Source organism: Aquarana catesbeiana, linkage group LG08 (assembly GCF_042186555.1).
Source record: "Aquarana catesbeiana isolate 2022-GZ linkage group LG08, ASM4218655v1, whole genome shotgun sequence".
In the NCBI taxonomy this organism is placed as follows: Eukaryota; Metazoa; Chordata; class Amphibia; order Anura; family Ranidae; genus Aquarana; species Aquarana catesbeiana.
Genome location: NC_133331.1, coordinates 300,387,541 through 300,409,026, shown reverse-complemented (window position 1 = coordinate 300,409,026; position 21,486 = coordinate 300,387,541). Strand labels below are relative to the sequence as shown.

The window sequence follows — 21,486 nt, the reverse complement described above, 5'->3', positions numbered from 1 at the left end:
AGCTTCGAGTTCGAGTCGAACTCATGTTCGACTCGAACATTGGCTGTTCGCAAGTTCGCCGAACAGCGAACAATTTGGGGTGTTCGCGGCAAATTCGAATGCTGCGGAACACCCTTTAAAAGTCTATGGGAGAAATCAAAAGTGCTAATTTTAAAGGCTTATATGCAAGTTATTGTCATAAAAAGTGTTTGGGGACCTGGGTCCTGCCCCAGGGGACATGGATCAATGCAAAAAAAAGTTTTAAAAACGGCCGTTTTTTCAGGAGCAGTGATTTTAATAATGCTTAAAGTCAAACAATAAAAGTGTAATATCCCTTTAAATTTCGTAGCTGGGGGGTGTCTATAGTATGCCTGTAAAGAACAGTCTAACAGCAAAATGACATTTCGAAGGAAAAAAAGCCATTTAAAACTACCCGCGGCTATTGCATTGCCGACAATACACATAGAAGTTCATTGATAAAAACGGCATGGGAATTCCCCACAGGACAACCCCAAACCAAAATTAAAAAAAAAAAAATGACGTGGGAGTCCCCCTAAATTCCATACAAGGCCCTTCAGGTCTGGTATGGATATTAAGGGGAACCCCGGCCAAAATTTAAAAAAAAAAATGACGTGGGGTTCCCCCTAAATTCCATACCAGACCCTTCAGGTCTGGTATGGATTTTAAGGGGAACCCCGCGCCCCAAAAAAAAAAAAAAACGGCGTGGGGTCCCCCCAAAAATCCATACCAGACCCTTATCCGAGCACGCAACCTGGCAGGCCGCAGGAAAAGAGGGGGGGACGAGAGTGCGGCCCCCCCTCCTGAACTGTACCAGGCCACATGCCCTCAACATTGGGAGGGTGCTTTGGGGTAGCCCCCCAAAACACCTTGTCCCCATGTTGATGAGGACAAGGGCCTCATCCCCACAACCCTGGCCGGTGGTTGTGGGGGTCTGCGGGCGGGGGGCTTATCGGAATCTGGAAGCCCCCTTTAACAAGGGGACCCCCAGATCCCGGCCCCCCCCCCTGTGTGAAATGGTAAGGGGGTGCTTACCCCTACCATTTCACTAAAAAACTGTCAAAAATGTTAAAAATGACAAGAGACAGTTTTTGACAATTCCTTTATTTAAATGCTTCTTCTTTCTTCCTTCATCTGGTTCTTCTGGCTCTTCTGGTTCTTCCTCCGGCGTTCTCGTCCAGCATCTCCTCCGCAGCGTCTTCTATCTTCTTCTCCTCGGGCCGCTCCGCACCCATGCATGGGGGGAGGCTCCCGCTCTTCTCTTCATCTTCTCCTTCATCTTCTTCTCTTCTTCCTTTTTCTCTTCTTCATTTTCTTCTCGGGGCCGCTCCGCACCCATGCTGGCATGGAGGGAGGCTCCCGCTGTGTGACGGCGTCTCTTCGTCTGACGGTTCTTAAATAACGGGGGGCGGGGCCACCCGGTGACCCCGCCCCCTCTGACGCACGGGACATGATGGGACTTCCCTGTGGCATTCCCCGTGACGTCACAGGGAAGTCCCGTCATGTCACCGCGCGTCAGAGGGGGGCGGATAAGGGTCTGGTATGGATCTTTGGGGGGACCCCACGCCGTTTATTTATTTTTTTGGCGCGGGGTTCCCCTTAAAATCCATACCAGACCCCAGGTCTGGTATGGAATTTAGGGGGAACCCTACGTCATTTTTTTTTAAAATTTTGTCCGGGGTTCCCCTTAATATCCATACCAGACCTGAAGGGCCTTGTATGGAATTTAGGGGGACTCCCACGTCATTTTTTTTTTTTTAATTTTGGTTCGGGGTTGCCCTGTGGGGAATTCCCATGCCGTTTTTATCAATGAACTTCTATATGTATTGTCGGCAATGCAATAGCCGCGGGTAGTTTTAAATGGCTTTTTTTCCTTCGAAATGTCATTTTGCTGTCAGACTGTTCTAAACACAGGAAACATGCGCCCCTTTACAGGCATACTATAGACACCCCCCCAGCTACGAAATTTAAAGGGATATTACACTTTTATTGTTTGACTTTAAGCATTATTATAATGACTGCTCCTGAAAAAACGGCCGTTTTTAAAACTTTTTTTTGCATTAATCCATGTCCCCTGGGGCAGGACCCAGGTCCCCAAACACTTTTTATGACAATAACTTGCATATTAGCCTTTAAAATTAGCACTTTTGATTATTCATGTTCGTGTCCCATAGACTTTAACGGTGTTCGCGTGTTTGAACGAACTTTTTTCCTGTTCGCATGTTCTGGTGCGAACCGAACAGGGGGGTGTTCGGCTCATCCCTAGTAGACACTAGTCGGGTCAGGAGTGTCCATTCTTTTTGCCCAAAAAGATGGAATAACTCTCCCATACCAGAGTTCTTTGTCCAACAATGTCATTCAACGATATCCTGCCTTAAACCTGCTACTTTAATATCTCTGTGCCATATTATCCCTCTAGTGTCCAGCGTTATCAGACTGACATCATATTTGTGCGCTCAACCAAAGAGATTGTAGGATTTGTAGTTCCATCAGACGGCTGTTTCCCTGCATGACTATGCATCCGGACTACATATCCCAGGGATCTTTGCTACCACCATTGATGTTGCTGGGAAGAACTATAAAATGAACCAGAGACCAGCCTCATGCGCTCTTCCTCCTGGGCCTCGTGTGTGAAGGATCTCCCCGCGCAGGGAGAGTGAGGTCGCGGCCTACCACGCGGTCTACAGCATACCCGACAATAACAAGCCAGTGAGTGAACTTGGGCCAACCAAATTAATGGCTCAGGTAGCTCAAGCTCAAACCCAGATGTATCATGCCTTGATGTGGGTGATGGAGACCCAGGCGAAGGTTCAAGAACAAGGGACCTGTCAAGGGGAACCAAAGTCTCCCCAAGGGCGAGAGAAAAGATGTTATGGATGTGGGGAGGTTGGACACTTTCGGGCCGAGTGTCCTAAGGCCAGCATCAGCCCTCAATTACTCATGGATGTTATGAAAGCTTTACAGAAATTACTCTTCCCAAAACTGGCAGGAAACTTCAGGGGACATCAGTGAAGGAGCTAGTTGAGAGTCCCGGGGGAAGACTGAGCTCCAAGGCCAAAGAGATCCAAGAAGAAAAAGGGACGCAAGCCACCTGCTGCTCCTCCCCTCACTGCACCAAAGGAAAGACCTAAGAAGAAAAGGGTACACAAGCCACCTGTTGCCCTACCCTTTCCTTCTTTCCTTGCTATGAAAAACAAAAGAAACTAAACCCTAAAGGAAGGAGAGACGGAGACAGGAAATCAATGCACACCTTACTGAGAGAATAGTAAGACCAACTCCGCTACTTCCAAAGAGACTGATTAGGGCCCAAACTATAGAGTCATCCGCTGAAAATCTAGCAAAGAACCTGGGGGCCTTCCCCTATAGTCTCGATACAAGTAAAGGGCAGCTATACTCAAGCCCTACTAGATACGGGAGGCTAGGTGACGTTGCTGTACCGAGATTTTAATCACAAGTACCTGAAGCATATCCCTTTGTGCAAACTTGAGGAGTTAAAGATTTGGGGCATAGGGACCCAGAAATGCCCATACGATGGGTACATACCCATCAAGATAACCTTTAAAACTTCCCTGGCTGGAAAACCAGAGACTTTTGACACATTGGCTGTTGTCTGCCCCCGACCTCCTGGGGCAGGCCAAAATTCTTTGTTGATAGGCACCAACACCAATCTTGTGAGGAGCCTACTCACTCCACTGGCCCTGGAGGGTGCTCTAGTAGGGAAGATCCACCCTCAGCTGCAACAGGCCTTTCAGCAAGTGTTGTAGGAAAAGAAGGCCCCTCTGGAAGGATTAGGAAGGCTGTGGCGATTGGATGCCCACGAAAAGGTATTGCTGCCGGGCGAGAGGGTCTGCTTGAAGGCCACTGTTAAGCTATCATGGGACCTGTCGGGTCCTTATGTGGCGGTGGAAGCTGATTCAGCAGAAGAGGATGTTGGTATAGAATTGTTTCCGGAGATCATACCCACCAAGGCCTTATTAAGGAGCGGGCGGCGAATCCCTGTTAGTGTGAGGAACGTCACCGGTCACCCAATTAGTCTGAGGCCTCAGGTGGTGATTGGGAAAGTGAGTGTGCTGCCACCCCAGTGACGGGGATGATCTAGTTCAGAAGGCAAATGGAAGAGAGACCACTGTCCATTACCCAAATCTACCCTCAGGATGGGCGGAGGAGAAGATTAAAGCCCAATTAGCCCGATGGGAGAAGATGTTCTCCAAAGATGACTTTGATGTGGGCTGCGCCAGGAGTGCCCAACATCAAATTCAGCTAACTGAAGACAAACCTTTTCGCAAAAGGGCCAGGCGAATCCCTTTGTGTGATCTGGAGGACCTTAGAGAACAGCTGGCTGAGCTGAAGAAGTCTTGGGTCATTAAGGAATCCAGGAGCCCTTATGCATCCCCGATTTGTGGTAGTGAGAAAGAAGAATGGGTCCCTCTGGATGTGTATTGACTACCGAACCTTGAACTAAATGACTATCCCAGACCAGTACACAACCCCCCCCCCCCCCCCCGCATAGAAGAGGCCCTGCAATGTCTATCTGGGGCCAAGTGGTTCAGTGTGCTGGATCTAAAGAGTGGATACTATCAGATACCCATGCATCCAGATGACTGAGAAAAAACGGCCTTCATCAGCCCTCTAGGAGGGACTGAAGCTGTCGTTAGAGAAATGCCAGTTCTACTAGACCTTGGTTACATACATTGGGCATGTAGTTTCAGCCGAGGGGATAGCTACTGACCCTCAGAAGTTGGTGACCGTTACTTCTTGGCCTCGCCCGAGCACCGTCACTGAATTGAGGTAGTTTCTGAGATTCTGTTCCTATAATAGGAGTTTCGTAAAGAACTTCTCACAGATTGCTCAATCATTGAACAAACTCTTACAGAAACAGATGGAAGGGGATCCGCAGAATGTCCAGAAGGGAGGCCCCAGGAGGCCACGGGAATCTATCTAGGAACAATGGACGGTGAAGTGTGAAAAGGCTTTTGAACGTCTGAAGGGGGGCCTTGTGGAAGCACCAGTGCTGGCCTACGCGGACCCATCCAAGCCTTTGCACATGGATGCCAGCAGAGATGACCTTAGGAGAATGCTGTACCAAGAGTCGGAGGGAAGACTTTGCCCCCCCCCCCCCCGAGAAGAACTATCCTGTACACACATTGGAGTTCTTGGCCCTCAAGTGGGCAGTGGTAGATAACCTATGTGACTATCTGTACGGGGCCACTTTTGTGGTGAAGACGGATATTAACCCTTTGACTTACCTTTTGCCCACTGCCAAGCTGGATGCCACTGGACATCGGTGGTTGGCTGCTCTGTCTGAGTTTCGGTTCAGTCTGAAATACCCACCAGGAGTGGGAAATTATGACGCTTATGCCCTTCCCGAAGACCCCATACCACAAATGCTGGCCAGAAGAGTTGGGTCCACTTACCTCTGGAAGGAGTATTAGCTGTATGTCAAGGAGTTGAGCATTAAGCATAGAGGGGCGATAGGAGTTGAAGCTGTGGGAGTCACTTTTGCTGGAGTACCCAAATATTACTGTTATTTGACACAAGTGCGCAGTCAAGGCTTGCCTCAACTGACAAGAGAAGATATGAGGGGGGACCAACTGGAAGACCTGTTGGGAAAGCTTCTGAAGAAGTCTCTATCTGTTTGAGACCCTCAGATGCTGTTGAATAGTTCCATTGAGGGAGCAAAAGTAGTCCATAGAGAGTGGGAACAAATGCGATTAGAGGATGGAGTCATATACCAGAGAGCCCCTTCTGAAGAGCCAGAGGGTGTTCATCAACTGTTCCTCCCTGAGAAACACTGACTAAAGGTATTAACTGCCATTCATGATGATCATGGTCATTTTGGCCCGGACAGAACCTTCAAGTTAGTCAGGGATCGATTCTATTGGCCATCCATGAGAGCTGAGGTGGAAAGCTATTGTCGCTCTTGCATCAGGTGCATTCAGAGAAAGACTTTACCCGGCAGAGCAGCCCCAATGGGTCATCTCCAGAGTCAAGGGCCAATGGAGTTGGTGTGCATTGATTTCTTGTGTTTGGAGCCTGACTTGAGTGGACAAAGTAATGTCCTGGTTGACAGATCATTTCACCCGCTATGCTCAAGCTTTCCCCACTAGGGATCAGCAAGCCAGTACTATAGCAAAAACCCCGGTGGAAAAGTTCTTCATTCATTACGGGCTGCCCCAACACCTACACTCAGACCAAGATCAGGACTTTGAGAGCAAGTTAATCAGAAGATTATGCGAACTCTTGAGTATAAAGAAATCCAGAACCACTCCTTACCACCCTCAAAGGGGATCTGTAACCTGAGCGTTTTAACCTTACCCTGCTGAATATGTTGGGAATCCTTCCCTCAGAGAAGAAAAAGCATTGGGGAGACTATATAGCTGCAGTACTCCAATGACTCTACTGGGTAGCCCCCCTACAGACTAATGTTAGGAAGAGAAGCTTGTTTACCAGTGGCTTTTGGAACATCGTTAGATCATACCTCCCAGGCCTCCTACGGGGGGGTATGTCGACAGGCTTCAGAAGAATCTGAAGATGGCCTATGAGAAAGCCAAGGAAGCGTCCACCACCAGAGAACAGAGGAACAAGAAAAACTTTGATCTTAAAGTAAGGGTTCAGGACCTACAACCCGGAGATCGAGTGTTGTTACTCAATCTAGGAGTGCCTGGGAAGCATAAACTGGCTGATAGATGGTGCTCTCAACCTTACATTGTCTGTAAACGATTATTCGGGCTCCCTGTGTAGGGATGAGCTTTGAGTTCGAGCCGAACTCATGTTCGACTCGAACATCGGCTGTTCGTCAGTTCGCCGAACAGCGAACAATTTGGGGTGTTCGCGGCAAATTCGAATGCCGCGGAACACCCTTTAAAAGTCTATGGGAGAAATCAAAAGTGCTAATTTTAAAGGCTTATATGCATGGTATTGTCATAAAAAGTCTTTGGGGACCCGGGTCCTGCCCCAGGGGACATGTATTAATGCAAAAAAAAGTTTTAAAAACGTCAGTTTTTTCGGGAGCAGTGATTTTAATAATGCTTAAAGTCAAACAATAAAAGTGTAATATCCCTTTAAATTTCGTACCTGGGGGGTGTCTATAGTATGCCTGTAAAGGGGCGCATGTTTTCCGTGTTTAGAACAGTCTGACAGCAAAATGACATTTCAAAGGAAAAAAGTCATTTAAAACTACTCGCGGCTATACTGAATTGCCGGCCCAACAATACACATAAAAATGTATTGATAAAAACAGCATGGGAATTCCCCACAGGGGAACCCCGAACCAAAATTTAAAAAAAAATGACGTTAGGGTCCCCCTAAATTCCATACCAGGCCCTGTGTGGATATTAAGGGGAACCCCGGGCAAAATAAAAAAAAAATTGGCATGGGGTCCCCCTCAAAATCCATACCAGACCCTTCAGGTCTGGTATGGATTTTAAGGGGAACCCCGCGCCAAAATTTTTTTAAAAAATGGCGTGGGGTACCCCCAAAAATCCATGCCAGACCCTTATCCGAGCACACAACCTGGCAGGCCGCAGAAAAAGAGGGGGGGACGAGAGAGCGCCCCCCCCTCCTGAACCATACCAGGCCACATGCCCTCAACATTGGGAGCGTGCTTTGGGGGTAGCCCCCCAAAGCACCTTGTCCCCATGTTGATGAGGACAAGGGCCTCATCCCCACAACCCTGGCCCGGTAGTTGTGGGGGTCTGCGGGCAGGGGGCTTATCGGAATCTGGAAGCCCCCTTTAACAAGGGGACCCCCAGATCCCGGCCCTCCCCCCTGTGTTAAATGGTAAGGGGGTACCCCTACCATTTCACAAAAAAAATGTCAAAAATGTTAAAAATGACAAGAGACAGTTTTTGACAATTCCTTTATTTAAATGCTTCTTCTTTCTTCTATTTTCTATCTTCTTTCTTCCTCCATCTTCTTCTTCTTCTGGTTCTTGTTCTTCTGGATCTTCTTGTTCTTCTGGTTCTTCATCCGGTCTTCTCGTCCGGCATCTTCCTCAGCGGCGCCGTCTTCACTTCATCTTCTTTCCTCGGGCCGCACCGCATTCACGATTGGATGGGAGGCTCACGCTGTGTGACTTTTCTCTTCTTCTGACAGTTCCTAAATAATGGAGGGCGACAGACCCCGCTCCCTTCTGACGCAGGGCGGGTGACCCCGCCCCCCTCTGACGCACGGGGACTTCCCTGTGGCATTCCCTGTGATGTCAGAGGGGGCGGGGTCAACCGCCCTGCGTCAGAGGGGGCGGGGTCACCCACCCTCCGTTATTTAAGAACTGTCAGCAGAGGAGAAGAGTCCCATAGCGGGAGCCTCCCATCCAATCGTGGATGCGGAGCAGCCCAAGGAAAGAAGATGAAGTGAAGACGGCGCCGCTGAGGAAGATGCCGGACGAGAAGACCAGATGAAGAACCAGAAGAACAAGAAGAACCAGAAGAACAAGAACCAGAAGAAGAAGAGATGGAGGAAGAAACCGAAGGAAGATAGAAGAAAGAAGGTAGAAAATAGAAGAAAGAAGAAACATTTAAATAAAGGAATTGTCAAAAACTGTCTCTTGTCATTTTTAACATTTTTGAATTTTTTTTTGTGAAATGGTAGGGTACCCCCTTACCATTTCACACAGGGGGGAGGGCCTGGATCTGGGGGCCCCCTTGTTAAAGGGGGCTTCCAGATTCCGATAAGCCCCCTGCCCGCAGACCCCCACAACCACCGGGCCAGGGTTGTGGGGATGAGGCCCTTGTCCTCATCAACATGGGGACAAGGTGCTTTGGGGGCTATGGCAATGTTGAGGGCATGTGGCCTGGTATTGTTCAGGAGGGGGGGGCGCTCTCTCGCCCCCCTCTTTTCCTGCGGCCTGCTAGGTTGCGTGCTCGGATAAGGGTCTGATATGGATTTTTGGGGGTACCCCACGCCATTTTTTTTTTTAAATTAGCGCGGGGTTCCCCTTAAAATCCATACCAGACCTCAAGGGTCTGGTATGGATTTTGAGGGGGACCCCACGCCAATTTTTAAAAAAAAATTTGGCCGGGGTTCCCCTTAATATCCACACCAGACCTGAAGGGCTTGGTATGGAATTTAGGGGGACCCCCATGTCATTTTTTTTTTAAATTTTGGTTCGGGGTTCCCCTGTGGGGAATTCCCATGCCGTTTTTATCAATGAACTTTTATGTGTATTGTCGAGCCGGCAATTCATTAATAGCCGCGAGTAGTTTTAAATGACTTTTTTCCTTTGAAATATCATTTTGCTGTCAGACTGTTCTAAACACGGGAAACATGCGCCCCTTTACAGGCATACTATAGACACCCCCCCCAGGTACGAAATTTAAAGGAATATTACACTTTTATTGTTTGTCTTTAAGCATTATTAAAATCACTGCTCTCGAAAAAAACAGCAGTTTTTAAAACTTTTTTTGCATTTATACATGTCCCCTGGGGCAAGACCCGGGTCCCCAAACACTTTTTAGGACAATACCATGCAAATTAGCCTTTAAAATCAGAACTTTTGATTTCGAACGTTCGAGTCCCATAGACTTCAATGGGTTTCTAAAGTTCGTGCGAAGTTTTGGTCTGTTCGCAAGTTCTGGTGTGAACTGAACCGGGGGGTGTTCGGCTCATCTTTATCCCTGTGTACCAAATTTGGCCTGAGGGTAAGATTGGCCCCCTGAAGACTTGGCACCAAAAACATCTGTTACCTATATCCAAGGCTGTTCGAGTACCTCCATCTCCTTTCATATGGTGTATAGTATCTCCTCCCCATTTGTTAGGAATATGACATTATATTGAGGATGAGAATGGAGATGGACCTTTCATATGGTATACAGTGTCTCCTCCTCATTTGTTGGGAACATGATGTTATATTGAGGAATGGAGATGGACCTTTCATATGGTGTACAATATCTACACCTCATTTGTTGGGCACAATAAACATGATACATTGGGTGGTGTGGTGAATACGTCAATTAATTTCTTGCTGTTGATGGTTAAAGTGTAAGCAAACTTCCTTTGCTGACTATTACCCATAACTAAGCCTATAATAAGGCTTACTAATAGGTAGTGTAAATATCTCCTAAACTTTCACGTTTATGAGATATTTACAGTACATGCAGTCAGTGACATCACTGGTGCATGCGCTCTGAAGGAACGGCCACCCGTGCCATTCCTTCAGAGCCCTGTGCCATGAATAGCAGCTCCCACACGCCCAGAAGCAAGACGGGTGAAGATGGCAGCACTTGCAGCCAGCGGGTAAACAAAAAAATGTCCAGCGGTATACAACCGCTTTAAAGTTTCTCAGTATTTCCTTTACTGGAAGGATGTGATGATCTCTATTTTGTACATGAGCAGCAAACTTTGTGTGTGACTAATTAAAAAAAATCTTTTTTATATGGAAGGGGAGCCTTGTTTTTAGAGCTGTGTGGATAAGTGAAAGTCTTGTTCTAGATGACTTTACCCAATATATACAAATGAGGGATGGTGTGATCTTCCTGTGTGGAATACAGAGGATGGGGACATCTCTCTGGTGGGTTCCAATTACTGGATCCATCTGTAGGAAACACACACACTGACTGAATACATTGTTTCTATGTGTTTATCAGATGATGGGGGATCTAGGTGGACCCTCCGTACTGCTCTCTCCTTTACAATAAAGTGTCCTCTTACCCGGTAATGTGAGGGGCAGCTGATTGTCCATCATGATGTCCTTGTAGAGATCCTTGTGTCCTTCTAGATACTCCCACTCCTCCATGGAGAAATAGACAGTGACATCCTGACACCGTATAGGAACCTGACACACACAATGATACAGTCACCATCCAGACACATCCCTTGTCTGTTACTGGATAATGTCCCAGAATTCCCAGCACAACTCACCTCTCCTGTCAGCAGATCAATGATCTTGTTGGTGACCTCTAGAATGTGCGGCTCGTTATTTTTCTGTAGGGCTAGGAGAGGTGGTGGATGCATGGAGATGGGGCCTTGTCTTTCTCTTTGTCTTATGGACTTCATAACTACAGTACAGTCCTGTAATATACATCAATTAATAGCATATCAGAATCATCTTCACATGACAAGACAGGTCTATGTTTTAATAAAAGTGTTAAGAATTATTAAACACTCCCAGAATCCTCCTCACCTCTCCAGTCAGTAGACAGATGATCTCCAGTGTGAGTAATAATATCCCATTATGGAGATTATTTTTATTCATATTTACATAATTGAGAAGCTGTTGATTCTCCATCATGACGTCCTTGTAGAGATCCTTGTGTCCTTCTAAATACTCCCACTCCTCCATGGAGAAATAGACAGTGACATCCTGACACCTTATAGGAACCTGACACACACAATGATACAGTCACCATCCAGACACATCCTATGTCTATTACTGGATAATGTCCCAGAATTCCCGGCACCGCTCACCTCTCCTGTCAGCAACTCAGTGATCTTCTTGGTGACTTCTAGAATCTTCTTGGCACTGGTTACCTCTGTTGTCAGGCAGTGAGGTGGAGGCACTGTGATGGGTGATGTCCTGTGAACGCGGCTGCTTGGTGTTAATGGATCGCCAGATATTTTTCTCACTACTTTATAATCCTGTGTAAAGAGAGAAAGTAACAATAATCACTACAGACATCCCAGAATCCTCCTCACCTCTCCGGTCAGGTCTATGTTTTATTAATAGAGATAAGAGTGATGTCATCCCTCAAACTCAACGGATCCAAAACAGAGCTTCTTCTCCTCCACGCAAACCGTAATACAAAAACGAAGAACCCTTGGACACCACCCACCATCCTTGGACAGACCGTCTCCCCAAGCACCAAAGCCAAAAGTCTCTGAGTCAGCTTTGACTCAGAAATGTCGATGGATGCACAAATAGGATCGGTAGTCAGTAAATCTCACCATCTCCTTCGCCTACTACATAGACTCGTCCCCTACATTCCAGAAGAAGACAAAGCAGCAGTAGTTGGAACAATCATCAATTCGCGGCTCGACTACGCAAACTCCCTTTACATAGGACTACCTAAATACCAGATTGCACGCCTACAAGTCACCCAAAACACTGCAGCAAGACTGGTAACAGGAAAAAAACCCTGGGAATCCATCTCCCCATCCCTGAGGAGCCTACATTGGCTAACCGTAAAGGACCGGATCACGTTCAAGACCCTGTGCCTCACCCATAAATGCACTCAAGGAAACGCTCCACAATACCTATGCGAGAAAATAAAACACTACACATCTAAGCGCAGTCTTCAATCAACTAACCAAAACCTCCTCCTCATTCCTAAGTCCCGCTACAAATCAAAGAGAGAACGAAGATTCGCAGTCCAAGGACCACGTTTATGGAACGCTCTATGTGCCAACATCCGCATGGAAGAAAATCATCGGGCCTTCAGAAAAAACCCCAAGACCCATCTCTTCTAAGAAACAGGAATAACAGCACGGATCAAGCGCCTTGAGGTGATTCAGTTCGCATTTGCAGCGCTATACAAATCTTTCATTCATTCATTCACATGACCTCCCACAATCCTCCTCACCTCTCCAGTCAGCAGGTAGATGATCTCCAGGGTGAGGTTCAATATCCTTTCAGTCATGTGATTTTGGCCCGTCTCCATCTTCACTGATGTGGTCATGTGATCTATAAAGGACTCTCCTCTCTGTAGACAGATAATAAACTGAGAAATATCTGGACTGTACTGGGACAAAAAATATCTGCACAGTGTTCCTCCATAGTTCTACAACAAAAAAAAAAAAAGAAATTGCACTAGGTGCTAAATATAAATGATAATAAAAACTGAAATGGGGGACCGTGAAGGAAGTCCTGCAGCTAAAACACAATAACCCCAATACAAGGGCACATGAAATATACAAAAAGAGGAACAGTGTAGTGCTGGACTAATGAAGAGGGACACATATATTGATATCTGTAATTATACAAGGACCCATAAAGTTATCATGAGTTAATAAGTGATACTAAACAATAATCAGTGTGATGCTGGTTTAAAGTGATCAGATGTGCATATATATAATGAAAACACATGTGAATTATTCATCTGAAATCTACATCATCATGAAATAATAAAAACACATACACAGAAGTGATGGTCCTTATAAATGTGAGTTCATACCCTAAAAGGTGTACATAAAAAAAAAAATACAAAAAAGTACAAAAAAATGGACAATAAAGTTCATAAGTGTCTCAAATAAAAAACTGAATCCAAAAAAAATCCAAAGAAGGCTATTGCAGGGTTCAGGGTTACATGATCCACCGTTAGTGCAGCCCACCACCAGATGGTAAAATTAAAGGCTTACCAGAAAGCCTGCGACCGCCCTTACTCAGGGGGGTCAATACAGGCTTAGTAGTGGAAAATATCCAGAGATGGTGTATTCCCTGGACCGTTCTCCCGCTCTTCTCACCAGACAAATGGTCCTCAGCAACGGGGACTCCAATGTGGAAAAGGTGCTCCCATAGATACCTTCAGTACTCCTTCTCGGGGGGGCCAGATATAAATGAGCCACAGATCCCAAGAGAAAAACAAAAGGGACTCCAATAGTGCAGATTGACTAAAAAAGGGGGCGATTTATTAAGCTAAAATACAGCAAAACCACTTCCAGCAAAAGTGACAGTGCAAAAACTCCTTAGCTGTTTAAAAACGGTTCGCGCATGCACGATGCGTGTCGGCGTTGTGACCCTACGGCCGTTTCGTCACAACTGACGTCATCAGGGGTATGTGACCACGCTCGCGCATGCGCTATAAATACACAAGCGCTACAGCGCCATAGCGCATTCATTGGCTGAAGGGGAACAGGGGCGGACATTAATCCAATATACATAATTGCTCCAATCTAATTAAAACTCCCATAGATTAAATACGTGAATGCTCATTGGGTATGGAAGAAATAATCAGAGACATTCATACAGGGCAGAGGTGTGTAATACACACTGTCATCTAGTGGCAAAAAAGGAGATATTCTCCAAAGTGAATTAGGTGCATAAATGCTCATTTAATGTGAAAAATAACTGTGTCATTCATACAGGGCAGAAGTGTATGATACACACTGCCATTTATTGACAAAAAGAGTGTTCTCCAATATAGGCAAACGCCAGAGAAACACAATTAAAAGTAAAATACTTCACATAATAAGTGCATAAAAAATGTTAAGTACAATGGGATAAATACGGGTGAGGTTAAATAACCCATCAGCCATGATGCATCACTGGCCAAAACACAAAAAAAACAAGATTACAATATATAAAAAATATATTGATGTAGACACACGCTTATCAAAATATATAAAAATTTGTTTAAAATTACATAAAATAAGGATTCTATTTATATAAAAAAAAATGATTTTCAGCTGTTGTTAATAAAACAATTAATGTCCCACTCTATGTTCAACCCATTTGGGGCATGAGAGCCAAGTCTATAGATCCAATTCGTTTCGGATCTAGAGATGGTTCTTTTCTCGTTACTGCCCCGCCAATGGGGAACATATTTCTCGATGCCAATAAAAACAGTTTCCTTAGGATACCTGTTGTGTACTGCATCATAGTGTCTAGAGACACTGTGTTTGTCGAAGCCCTGCTTAATATTGGTAATATGTTCTGCCAACCTCACGTTCGATTTCCTAATGGTACGGCCAACATACTCCAACCCACATGGACACCTAAGTAGGTATACCACACATTTAGTTGTACATGTGATGAGTGATTTAATGGAGTATGTGGTACCTGTACCACTAGATGTGAACTTGGTTAACCTTCTGTCACGTAATGAATTGATACGACAAACATTACATGTCCTGCAAGGGGAGAATCCCTTTAAATCCCCAAAAAATGTAGGGCGTGTGGGTGGAACTGGGATATTAGGTGCCAACAAATGTCTGAAGCTAGTGGCTCCCCTGAATAAAATTTGTGGTTTATCAGACAGTAGGGGTCCTAAGACTCGATCATTTTTAATGACAGACCAGTGTTTTTTAATTATCCTTTTAATGGCCCAATGTTGGCTTGAATAGGTCGTGAGGAAAGCTAACCCAAAGTCCTCCCTGTCCACTACCTGGGGAGGTTTATCACGTAGTAGTTCCTTACGCTCCCTATTCCCTATCTCCACAATCAGGGAATCTAGCATGGCAGCGTCATACCCTTTATTTAAAAACTTCGATTTCAAAGTTAGGGCTTCCCTGAGGAACTCGTTAGAATCGGAGCAATTTCATCTTAAACGCAGAAACTGGCCCTTAGATACAGCGGATAGCCAGGACTGATGATGGCAGGAGTCGAGTGGTATAAAACTACTCCTGTCAGTCGATTTGAAGTACGTCGAAGTAGTAATAACATTATTGATAACCGTAATGACCAAATCTAAAAAATGGATTTGAGTGGGACTAGCTTCATGGGTGAGTGTTATACCCCTATCATTATAGTTAAGGACAGACAGAAAAGCAGTCACAGAGTTGATGTCACCATCCCAAATGAATAGGACTACCTCTAGTAACATTTTAAACCTCAGCCTGCGCTCCAAGGGACGCAGGGGAGTACTAGGTCTGATGCACTTCAGAGGCCTTTCTCCTCCCCCCCATTCACGGGGAGGTGGGAGACCTCGGGGACGTCCTCACCAAATAAGGGGTAGAGGGGGAAGGAGGAACTCCTCTTCCCGATCACGTCATTGGTCTCCTTCATCCTGGAGACGACGGAATGACCGGGGAGTCCATCAAGATATTGGTAGTAACCAACCATATCATGATCCTTGTGGACAGAGGTTCCGGGAGGACCATCGTAATAACGATGGGGTATGTGATCACTATGGGGTCAATGTTGGGAACAGATTTTCCCCTTTACGTGATGGCATGAATGATAATGTATTAGGTCTGAGTAGGAACGGTAATCCTCTTGACTCCTCCCATAGCCGGCACACTGGAGATAACCATTTTAATTGGGATTTTCAGTTGGCTGGCAGAGGAAGGATCAAACGAAAGGGAGACGCAAAAGAGGGTGCAGAGGGGGTAGGAAACTTCACCCCAAAAAGGAGGAGGATATAAGTGGTATCATAAATTTAAGCACCAAGGAAATCTCTAAGGAAGAACTCTCCACTCTTAGTAAGGGTTTGAAGTTTGTCCCACCACGGAATCTTAACAAATTCCAAACGTTCATTGATGTGCAGAAATACACGCGCAAATTAAATATAAAAACGTATGTTTTAAGCAATCCTGCTAGACAGCTAAGTAGAGAAGCCTCTGTGGTGACACATTCAGGATTGAAAAATGCGTCACTCTTCAATCCTCCTAGCACTGCAGCACCGAACGTAACCATCTTTCGTGATTTGGTACTGAATGATCTAGCTAATTTAAACATTAGACCAGTACAAACCCAACATAACATCAGAGTTGGTTTGGAGGCTCTGAGTAATAGAAAGGATATCGTTATACGCCCCGCCGACAAAGGCGGAGCGATAGTTATCTTGGATCATGATTCCTATACCAACAAAATGTTGAGGATCCTTTCGGATACAAGTACGTATTCTCCTTTACCATCGGATCCAACCTCTGGTTTCAAGCGGGAACTTAAGGTCTTGATTGACAAAGGTCATGATTTGGGGATCCTTAATAAAAAAGAAAAGGAGTATTTGGTCCCCTAGCCCCTCGATTACTGGTGATGTACATATTACCGAAAATCCATAAGACCTTGATCAATCCACCAAGGAGGCCCATCATCAGTGGTATTGACTCTGTAACTTCACGTGTGGGGAAGTATATTGATTTTTTCTTACAACCACTGGTGATGGGCACCCCCTCTTACCTTAAGGATACTAAACATATCCTCAATATATTGAGTGAAATAGAGTGGAAGGCTACATACATGCTGGTGACAGCTGATGTCGCATCACTCTATACATCAATATCCCACAATTTAGGACATGAGGCTGTGTGCCACTTTCTCTATCGGGACTCCAGTATCTCCATCACGCAATGCAATTTCCTGATGGAGCTACTGGACTTCTCAATGGAACATAACCACTTTTGGTATGGTGGCACACATTATTTACAAACAAAGGGAGTGGCCATGGGAGCTAAATTTGCTCCCAGCATGGCCAACCTCTTCATGGCCAATTGGAAGGAGGATGTGGTCCTAAGTGACAGTCCACCCCAGTTGGTCATGTGGAGGAGATTTATTTATGATGTCCTATTCATTTGGGACGATGACATCGACTCTGTGACTGCTTTTCTGTCTGTCCTTAACAATAATGATAGGGGTATAACACTCACCCATGAAGCTAGTCCCACTCAAATCCATTTTTTAGATTTGGTCATTACGGTTGTCAATAATGTTATTACTACTTCGACGTACTTCAAATCAACTGACAGGAATAGTTTTATACCACTCGACTCCTGCCATCATCAGTCCTGGCTATCCGCTGTACCTAAGGGCCAGTTTCTGCATTTAAGACGAAATTGCTCCGATTCTAACGAGTTCCGCAGGGAGGCCCTAACTTTGAAATCAAAGTTTTTAAATAAAGGGTATGACGCTGCCATGCTAGATTCCCTGATTGTGGAGATAGGGAATAGGGAGCGTAAGGAACTACTACGTGATAAACCTCCCCAGGTAGTGGACAGGGAGGACTTTGGGTTAGCTTTCCTCACGACCTATTCAAGCCAACATTGGGCCATTAAAAGGATAATTAAAAAACACTGGTCTGTCATTAAAAATGATCGAGTCTTAGGACCCCTACTGTCTGATAAACCACAAATTTTATTCAGGGGAGCCACTAGCTTCAGACATTTGTTGGCACCTAATATCCTAGTTCCACCCACACGCCCTACATTTTTTGGGGATTTAAAGGGATTCTCCCCTTGCAGGAGATGTAATGTTTGTAGTATCAATTCATTACGTGACAGAAGGTTAACCGAGTTCACATCTAGTGGTACAGGTGCCACATACTCCATTAAATCACTCATCACATGTACGACTAAATGTGTGGTATACCTACTTAGGTGTCCATGTGGGTTGGAGTATGTTGGCCGTACCATTAGGAAATTGAACGTGAGGTTGGCAGAACATATTACCAATATTAAGCAGGCCTTCGACAAACACAGTGTCTCTAGACACTATGATGCAGTACACAACAGGAATCCTAAGGGAACTGTTTTTATTGGCATTGAGAAATATGTTCCCCATTGGTGGGGCAGTAACGGGAAAAGAACCATCTCTAGATCCGAAACAAATTGGATCTATAGACTTGGCTCTCATGCCCCAAATGGGTTGAACATAGAGTGGGACATTAATTGTTTTATTAACAACAGCTGAAAATAATTTTTTTTTATATAAATAGAATCCTTATTTTATGTAATTTTAAACAAATTTTTATATATTTTGATAAGCCAAGTGTCTACATCAATATATTTTGTATATATTGTAATCTTGTTTTTTTGTGTTTTGGCCAGTGATGCATCATGGCTGATGGGTTATTTAACCTCACCCGTATTTATCCCATTGTACTTAACATTTTTCATTCACTTATTAAGTGAAGTATTTTACTTTTAATTGTGTTTCTCTGGCTTTGCCTATCTTGGAGAACACACTTTTTGTCAATAAATGGCAGTGTGTAGCATACACTTCTGCCCTGTATGAATGACACAGTTATTTTTCACATTAAATGAGCATTTGTGCACCTAATTCACTTTGGAGAATATCTCCTTTTTTCCACTAGATGGCAGTGTGAATTACACACCTCTGCCCTGTATGAATGTCTCTGAGTATTTCTTTTATACCCAATGAGCATTCACGTATTTAATCTATGGGCGTTTTAATTAGGTTGGAGCAATTATGTATATTGGATTAATGTCCGCCCCTGTTCCCCTTCAGCCAATGAATGCGCTATGGCGCTGTAGCGCTTGTGTATTTATAGCGCATGTCCGAGCGTGGTCATGTACCCCTGATGACGTCAGTTCTGACGAAACGGCCGTAGGGTCACAACGCCGACACACATTGCGCATGCACAAACCGTTTTTAAACAGCTAAGGAGTTTTTGCACTGTCACTTTTGCTGGAAGTGGTTTTGTTGTATTTTAGCTTAATAAATCGCCCCCTTTTTTAGTCAATCTGCACTATTGGAGTCCCTTTTGTTTTTCTCTTGGGATCTGTGGCTCATTTATATCTGCCCCCCCCCGAGAAGGAGTACTGAAGGTATCTATGGGAGCACCTTTTCCACATTGGAGTCCCCGTTGCTGAGGACCATTTGTCTGGTGAGAAGAGCAGGAGAACGGTCCAGGGAATACACCATCTCTGGATATTTTCCACTACTAAGCCTGTATTGACCCCCCTGAGTAAGGGCGGTCGCAGGCTTTCTGGTAAGCCTTTAATTTTACCATCTGGTGGTGGGCTGCACTAAAGGTGGATCATGTAACCCTGAACCCTGCAATAGCCATCTTTGGATTTTTTTTGGATTCAGTTTTTTTATTTGAGACACTTATGAACTTTATTGTCCATTTTTTTGCATTTTTTGTATTTTTTTCTTTATGTACACCTTTTAGGGTTACGGACTCACATTTATAAGGACCATCACTTCTGTGTATGTGTTTTTATTATTTCATGATGATGTAGATTTCAGATGAATAATTCACATGTGTTTTCATTATATATGCACATCTGTTTTTCATTATATATGCACAGCATCACACTGATTATTGTTTAGTATCACTTATTAACTCATGATAACTTTATGGGTCCTTGTATAATTACAGATATCAATATATGTGTCCCTCTTCATTAGTCCAGCACTACACTGTTCCTCTTTTTGTATATTCCTCCATAGTTCTGACATCATAAATTACCTTTAAATAACAACTCCTACTAAAATCTTTAATCTTAGGCTTACAATGACTGGGGAAGAGTTAGGACTTCCTTCAAGGTATTCTTTTCGGTCCTGGTTGGGGAGATTTCCTTTGACTTCCTGTCTAGCATGTATCTGGACTATAAACCAGAGGCTCTGGATGGACAGTTGGATAAATGGTTCTATATTTAGGATGTATCTGGTCTATAAACCAGAAGCTTTGGATTTATCTGGACACATATTAAAAAATAACCACTGATAACAGTATTTTAGGTTTGTGTAGTAGTGGATGTTGGAGATAAAGACATCACAGTGACTATGGAGGAAGAGAACGGTCATGACATGGGGAATTTATTGGTATAAATAGAAAAAGAATCTTATTACCCTCTTTGTGTGTTCCAGCGATGTGTGCTCTCTTTTTCCTCCTCCTTTCACTTTGGATATTGTACGTTATACAACGTTCTATGCTTATCTTTCATCAGTTCCTGTCAGAGTGATCCGCGCACAATATGTGATGTTGCATCATGTGAGGCTTCTCAGGGTACGGAGTGAATATATCCTATATCTAACCCATCCTCCGCCCATACTACCTGTGCTTCTTTAACGGTTTCCTGCAAATATGTAGAAAGAGGAAGTGTGGTCCACCCTGCCCCCATCTCTAATTGCTAAAACTACTTCTCTAAATCTCTTCAAAGTAAATTCACAGAGCACCCGGGAATGACTCTACAAGGGTGATACACCGTGCATCTATCATCTAAACTGCTTACAAGTAAGCAAGGGGTTTCCCGGGTCTTTGTCAAGACCCCATTTATACCCACACAAGGCTCACATTCTGTCAGCGTTTTAGTATATTCTCCCTCCTTGACACTAGGCTCACACCTATGCGCTTTTTAGTGCATTTTGCAATTGGCAGAAATTCACTACAGTCCATTTAACATTGTTTCCTATGGTACACGTTCACAACTATATATTTTTTAGTCAGTGCGTGTTTGGAAAGGGTCAGGGATTTTTTTCCTGCAGCAGATTGCGTTTTGTGTGTAAAAGACTTTAATGGACCCACTCCAAAAACACAAGTGTTTTGCGTTTTTTCTTTTCAATACCAAACTGTGAATTTGCTGGCAATTAAAAAACGGGGAAAAAAATGGTGTGGGGCCCCCCTCCAAATCCATACCAGCCCCTTTGGATCTGGTATGGATTTGGAGGGGAACCCCACTACAAAATGTTTTTTAAAAAATGGCATGGGTCCCCCCCTCAATCCATACCAGACTTTTATGCGAGCCCAGCAGGCCAGCTGGCCAGGACATGGAGGGGATGAGCCCCATTCCTGAACCATTCCAGGCCACATGCCCTCAACATATGGGCGTGCATCAAAAATCACGTTCAAAAACACAAAATGCACTGTAAAACACACTTGAAAGCCGCATCAACTGCAACCGCATAGATGTGAACATAGGATTAAAGAAGAGGCCGCTGCTCCCAAATGTACGAGAAATTGTACAATTTTACCGACTACCAATAAGTTGATTGTAGGGGCTTCATTGGAATTACTGGAAACCTGAGGACACATTAAGGGAGTCGCCTCCCGGGCATCCCTATTGTTTTTTTACTTGCCAGGGCATAGGGTATTTCACAGAACTCCCAACTGGGGGGGAAGCAGGACCAGATCTAACTGGTCTGATGTGGGGGTG

General features: G+C 44.7%; 1 protein-coding gene across 1 annotated transcript in view; it reads right to left on the bottom strand.

Annotated features, from left to right (window-relative positions):
- Positions 1-20,805, bottom strand: part of LOC141104756 (uncharacterized) — a 200,171-nt gene extending 179,366 nt beyond the window's left edge. The window contains exons 1-6 of the mRNA XM_073594467.1: positions 20,183-20,805; positions 12,513-12,632; positions 11,401-11,571; positions 11,117-11,314; positions 10,855-11,004; positions 10,645-10,768 (exon numbers count right to left, since the gene is read on the bottom strand). Of these exons, the coding sequence (XP_073450568.1) occupies positions 10,645-10,768; positions 10,855-11,004; positions 11,117-11,314; positions 11,401-11,571; positions 12,513-12,608 (739 nt within the window). The 5' untranslated portion in view covers positions 12,609-12,632; positions 20,183-20,805. The remainder of the gene's footprint in view (positions 1-10,644; positions 10,769-10,854; positions 11,005-11,116; positions 11,315-11,400; positions 11,572-12,512; positions 12,633-20,182) is intronic.
- Between the last annotated feature and the right edge of the window lie 681 nt (positions 20,806-21,486).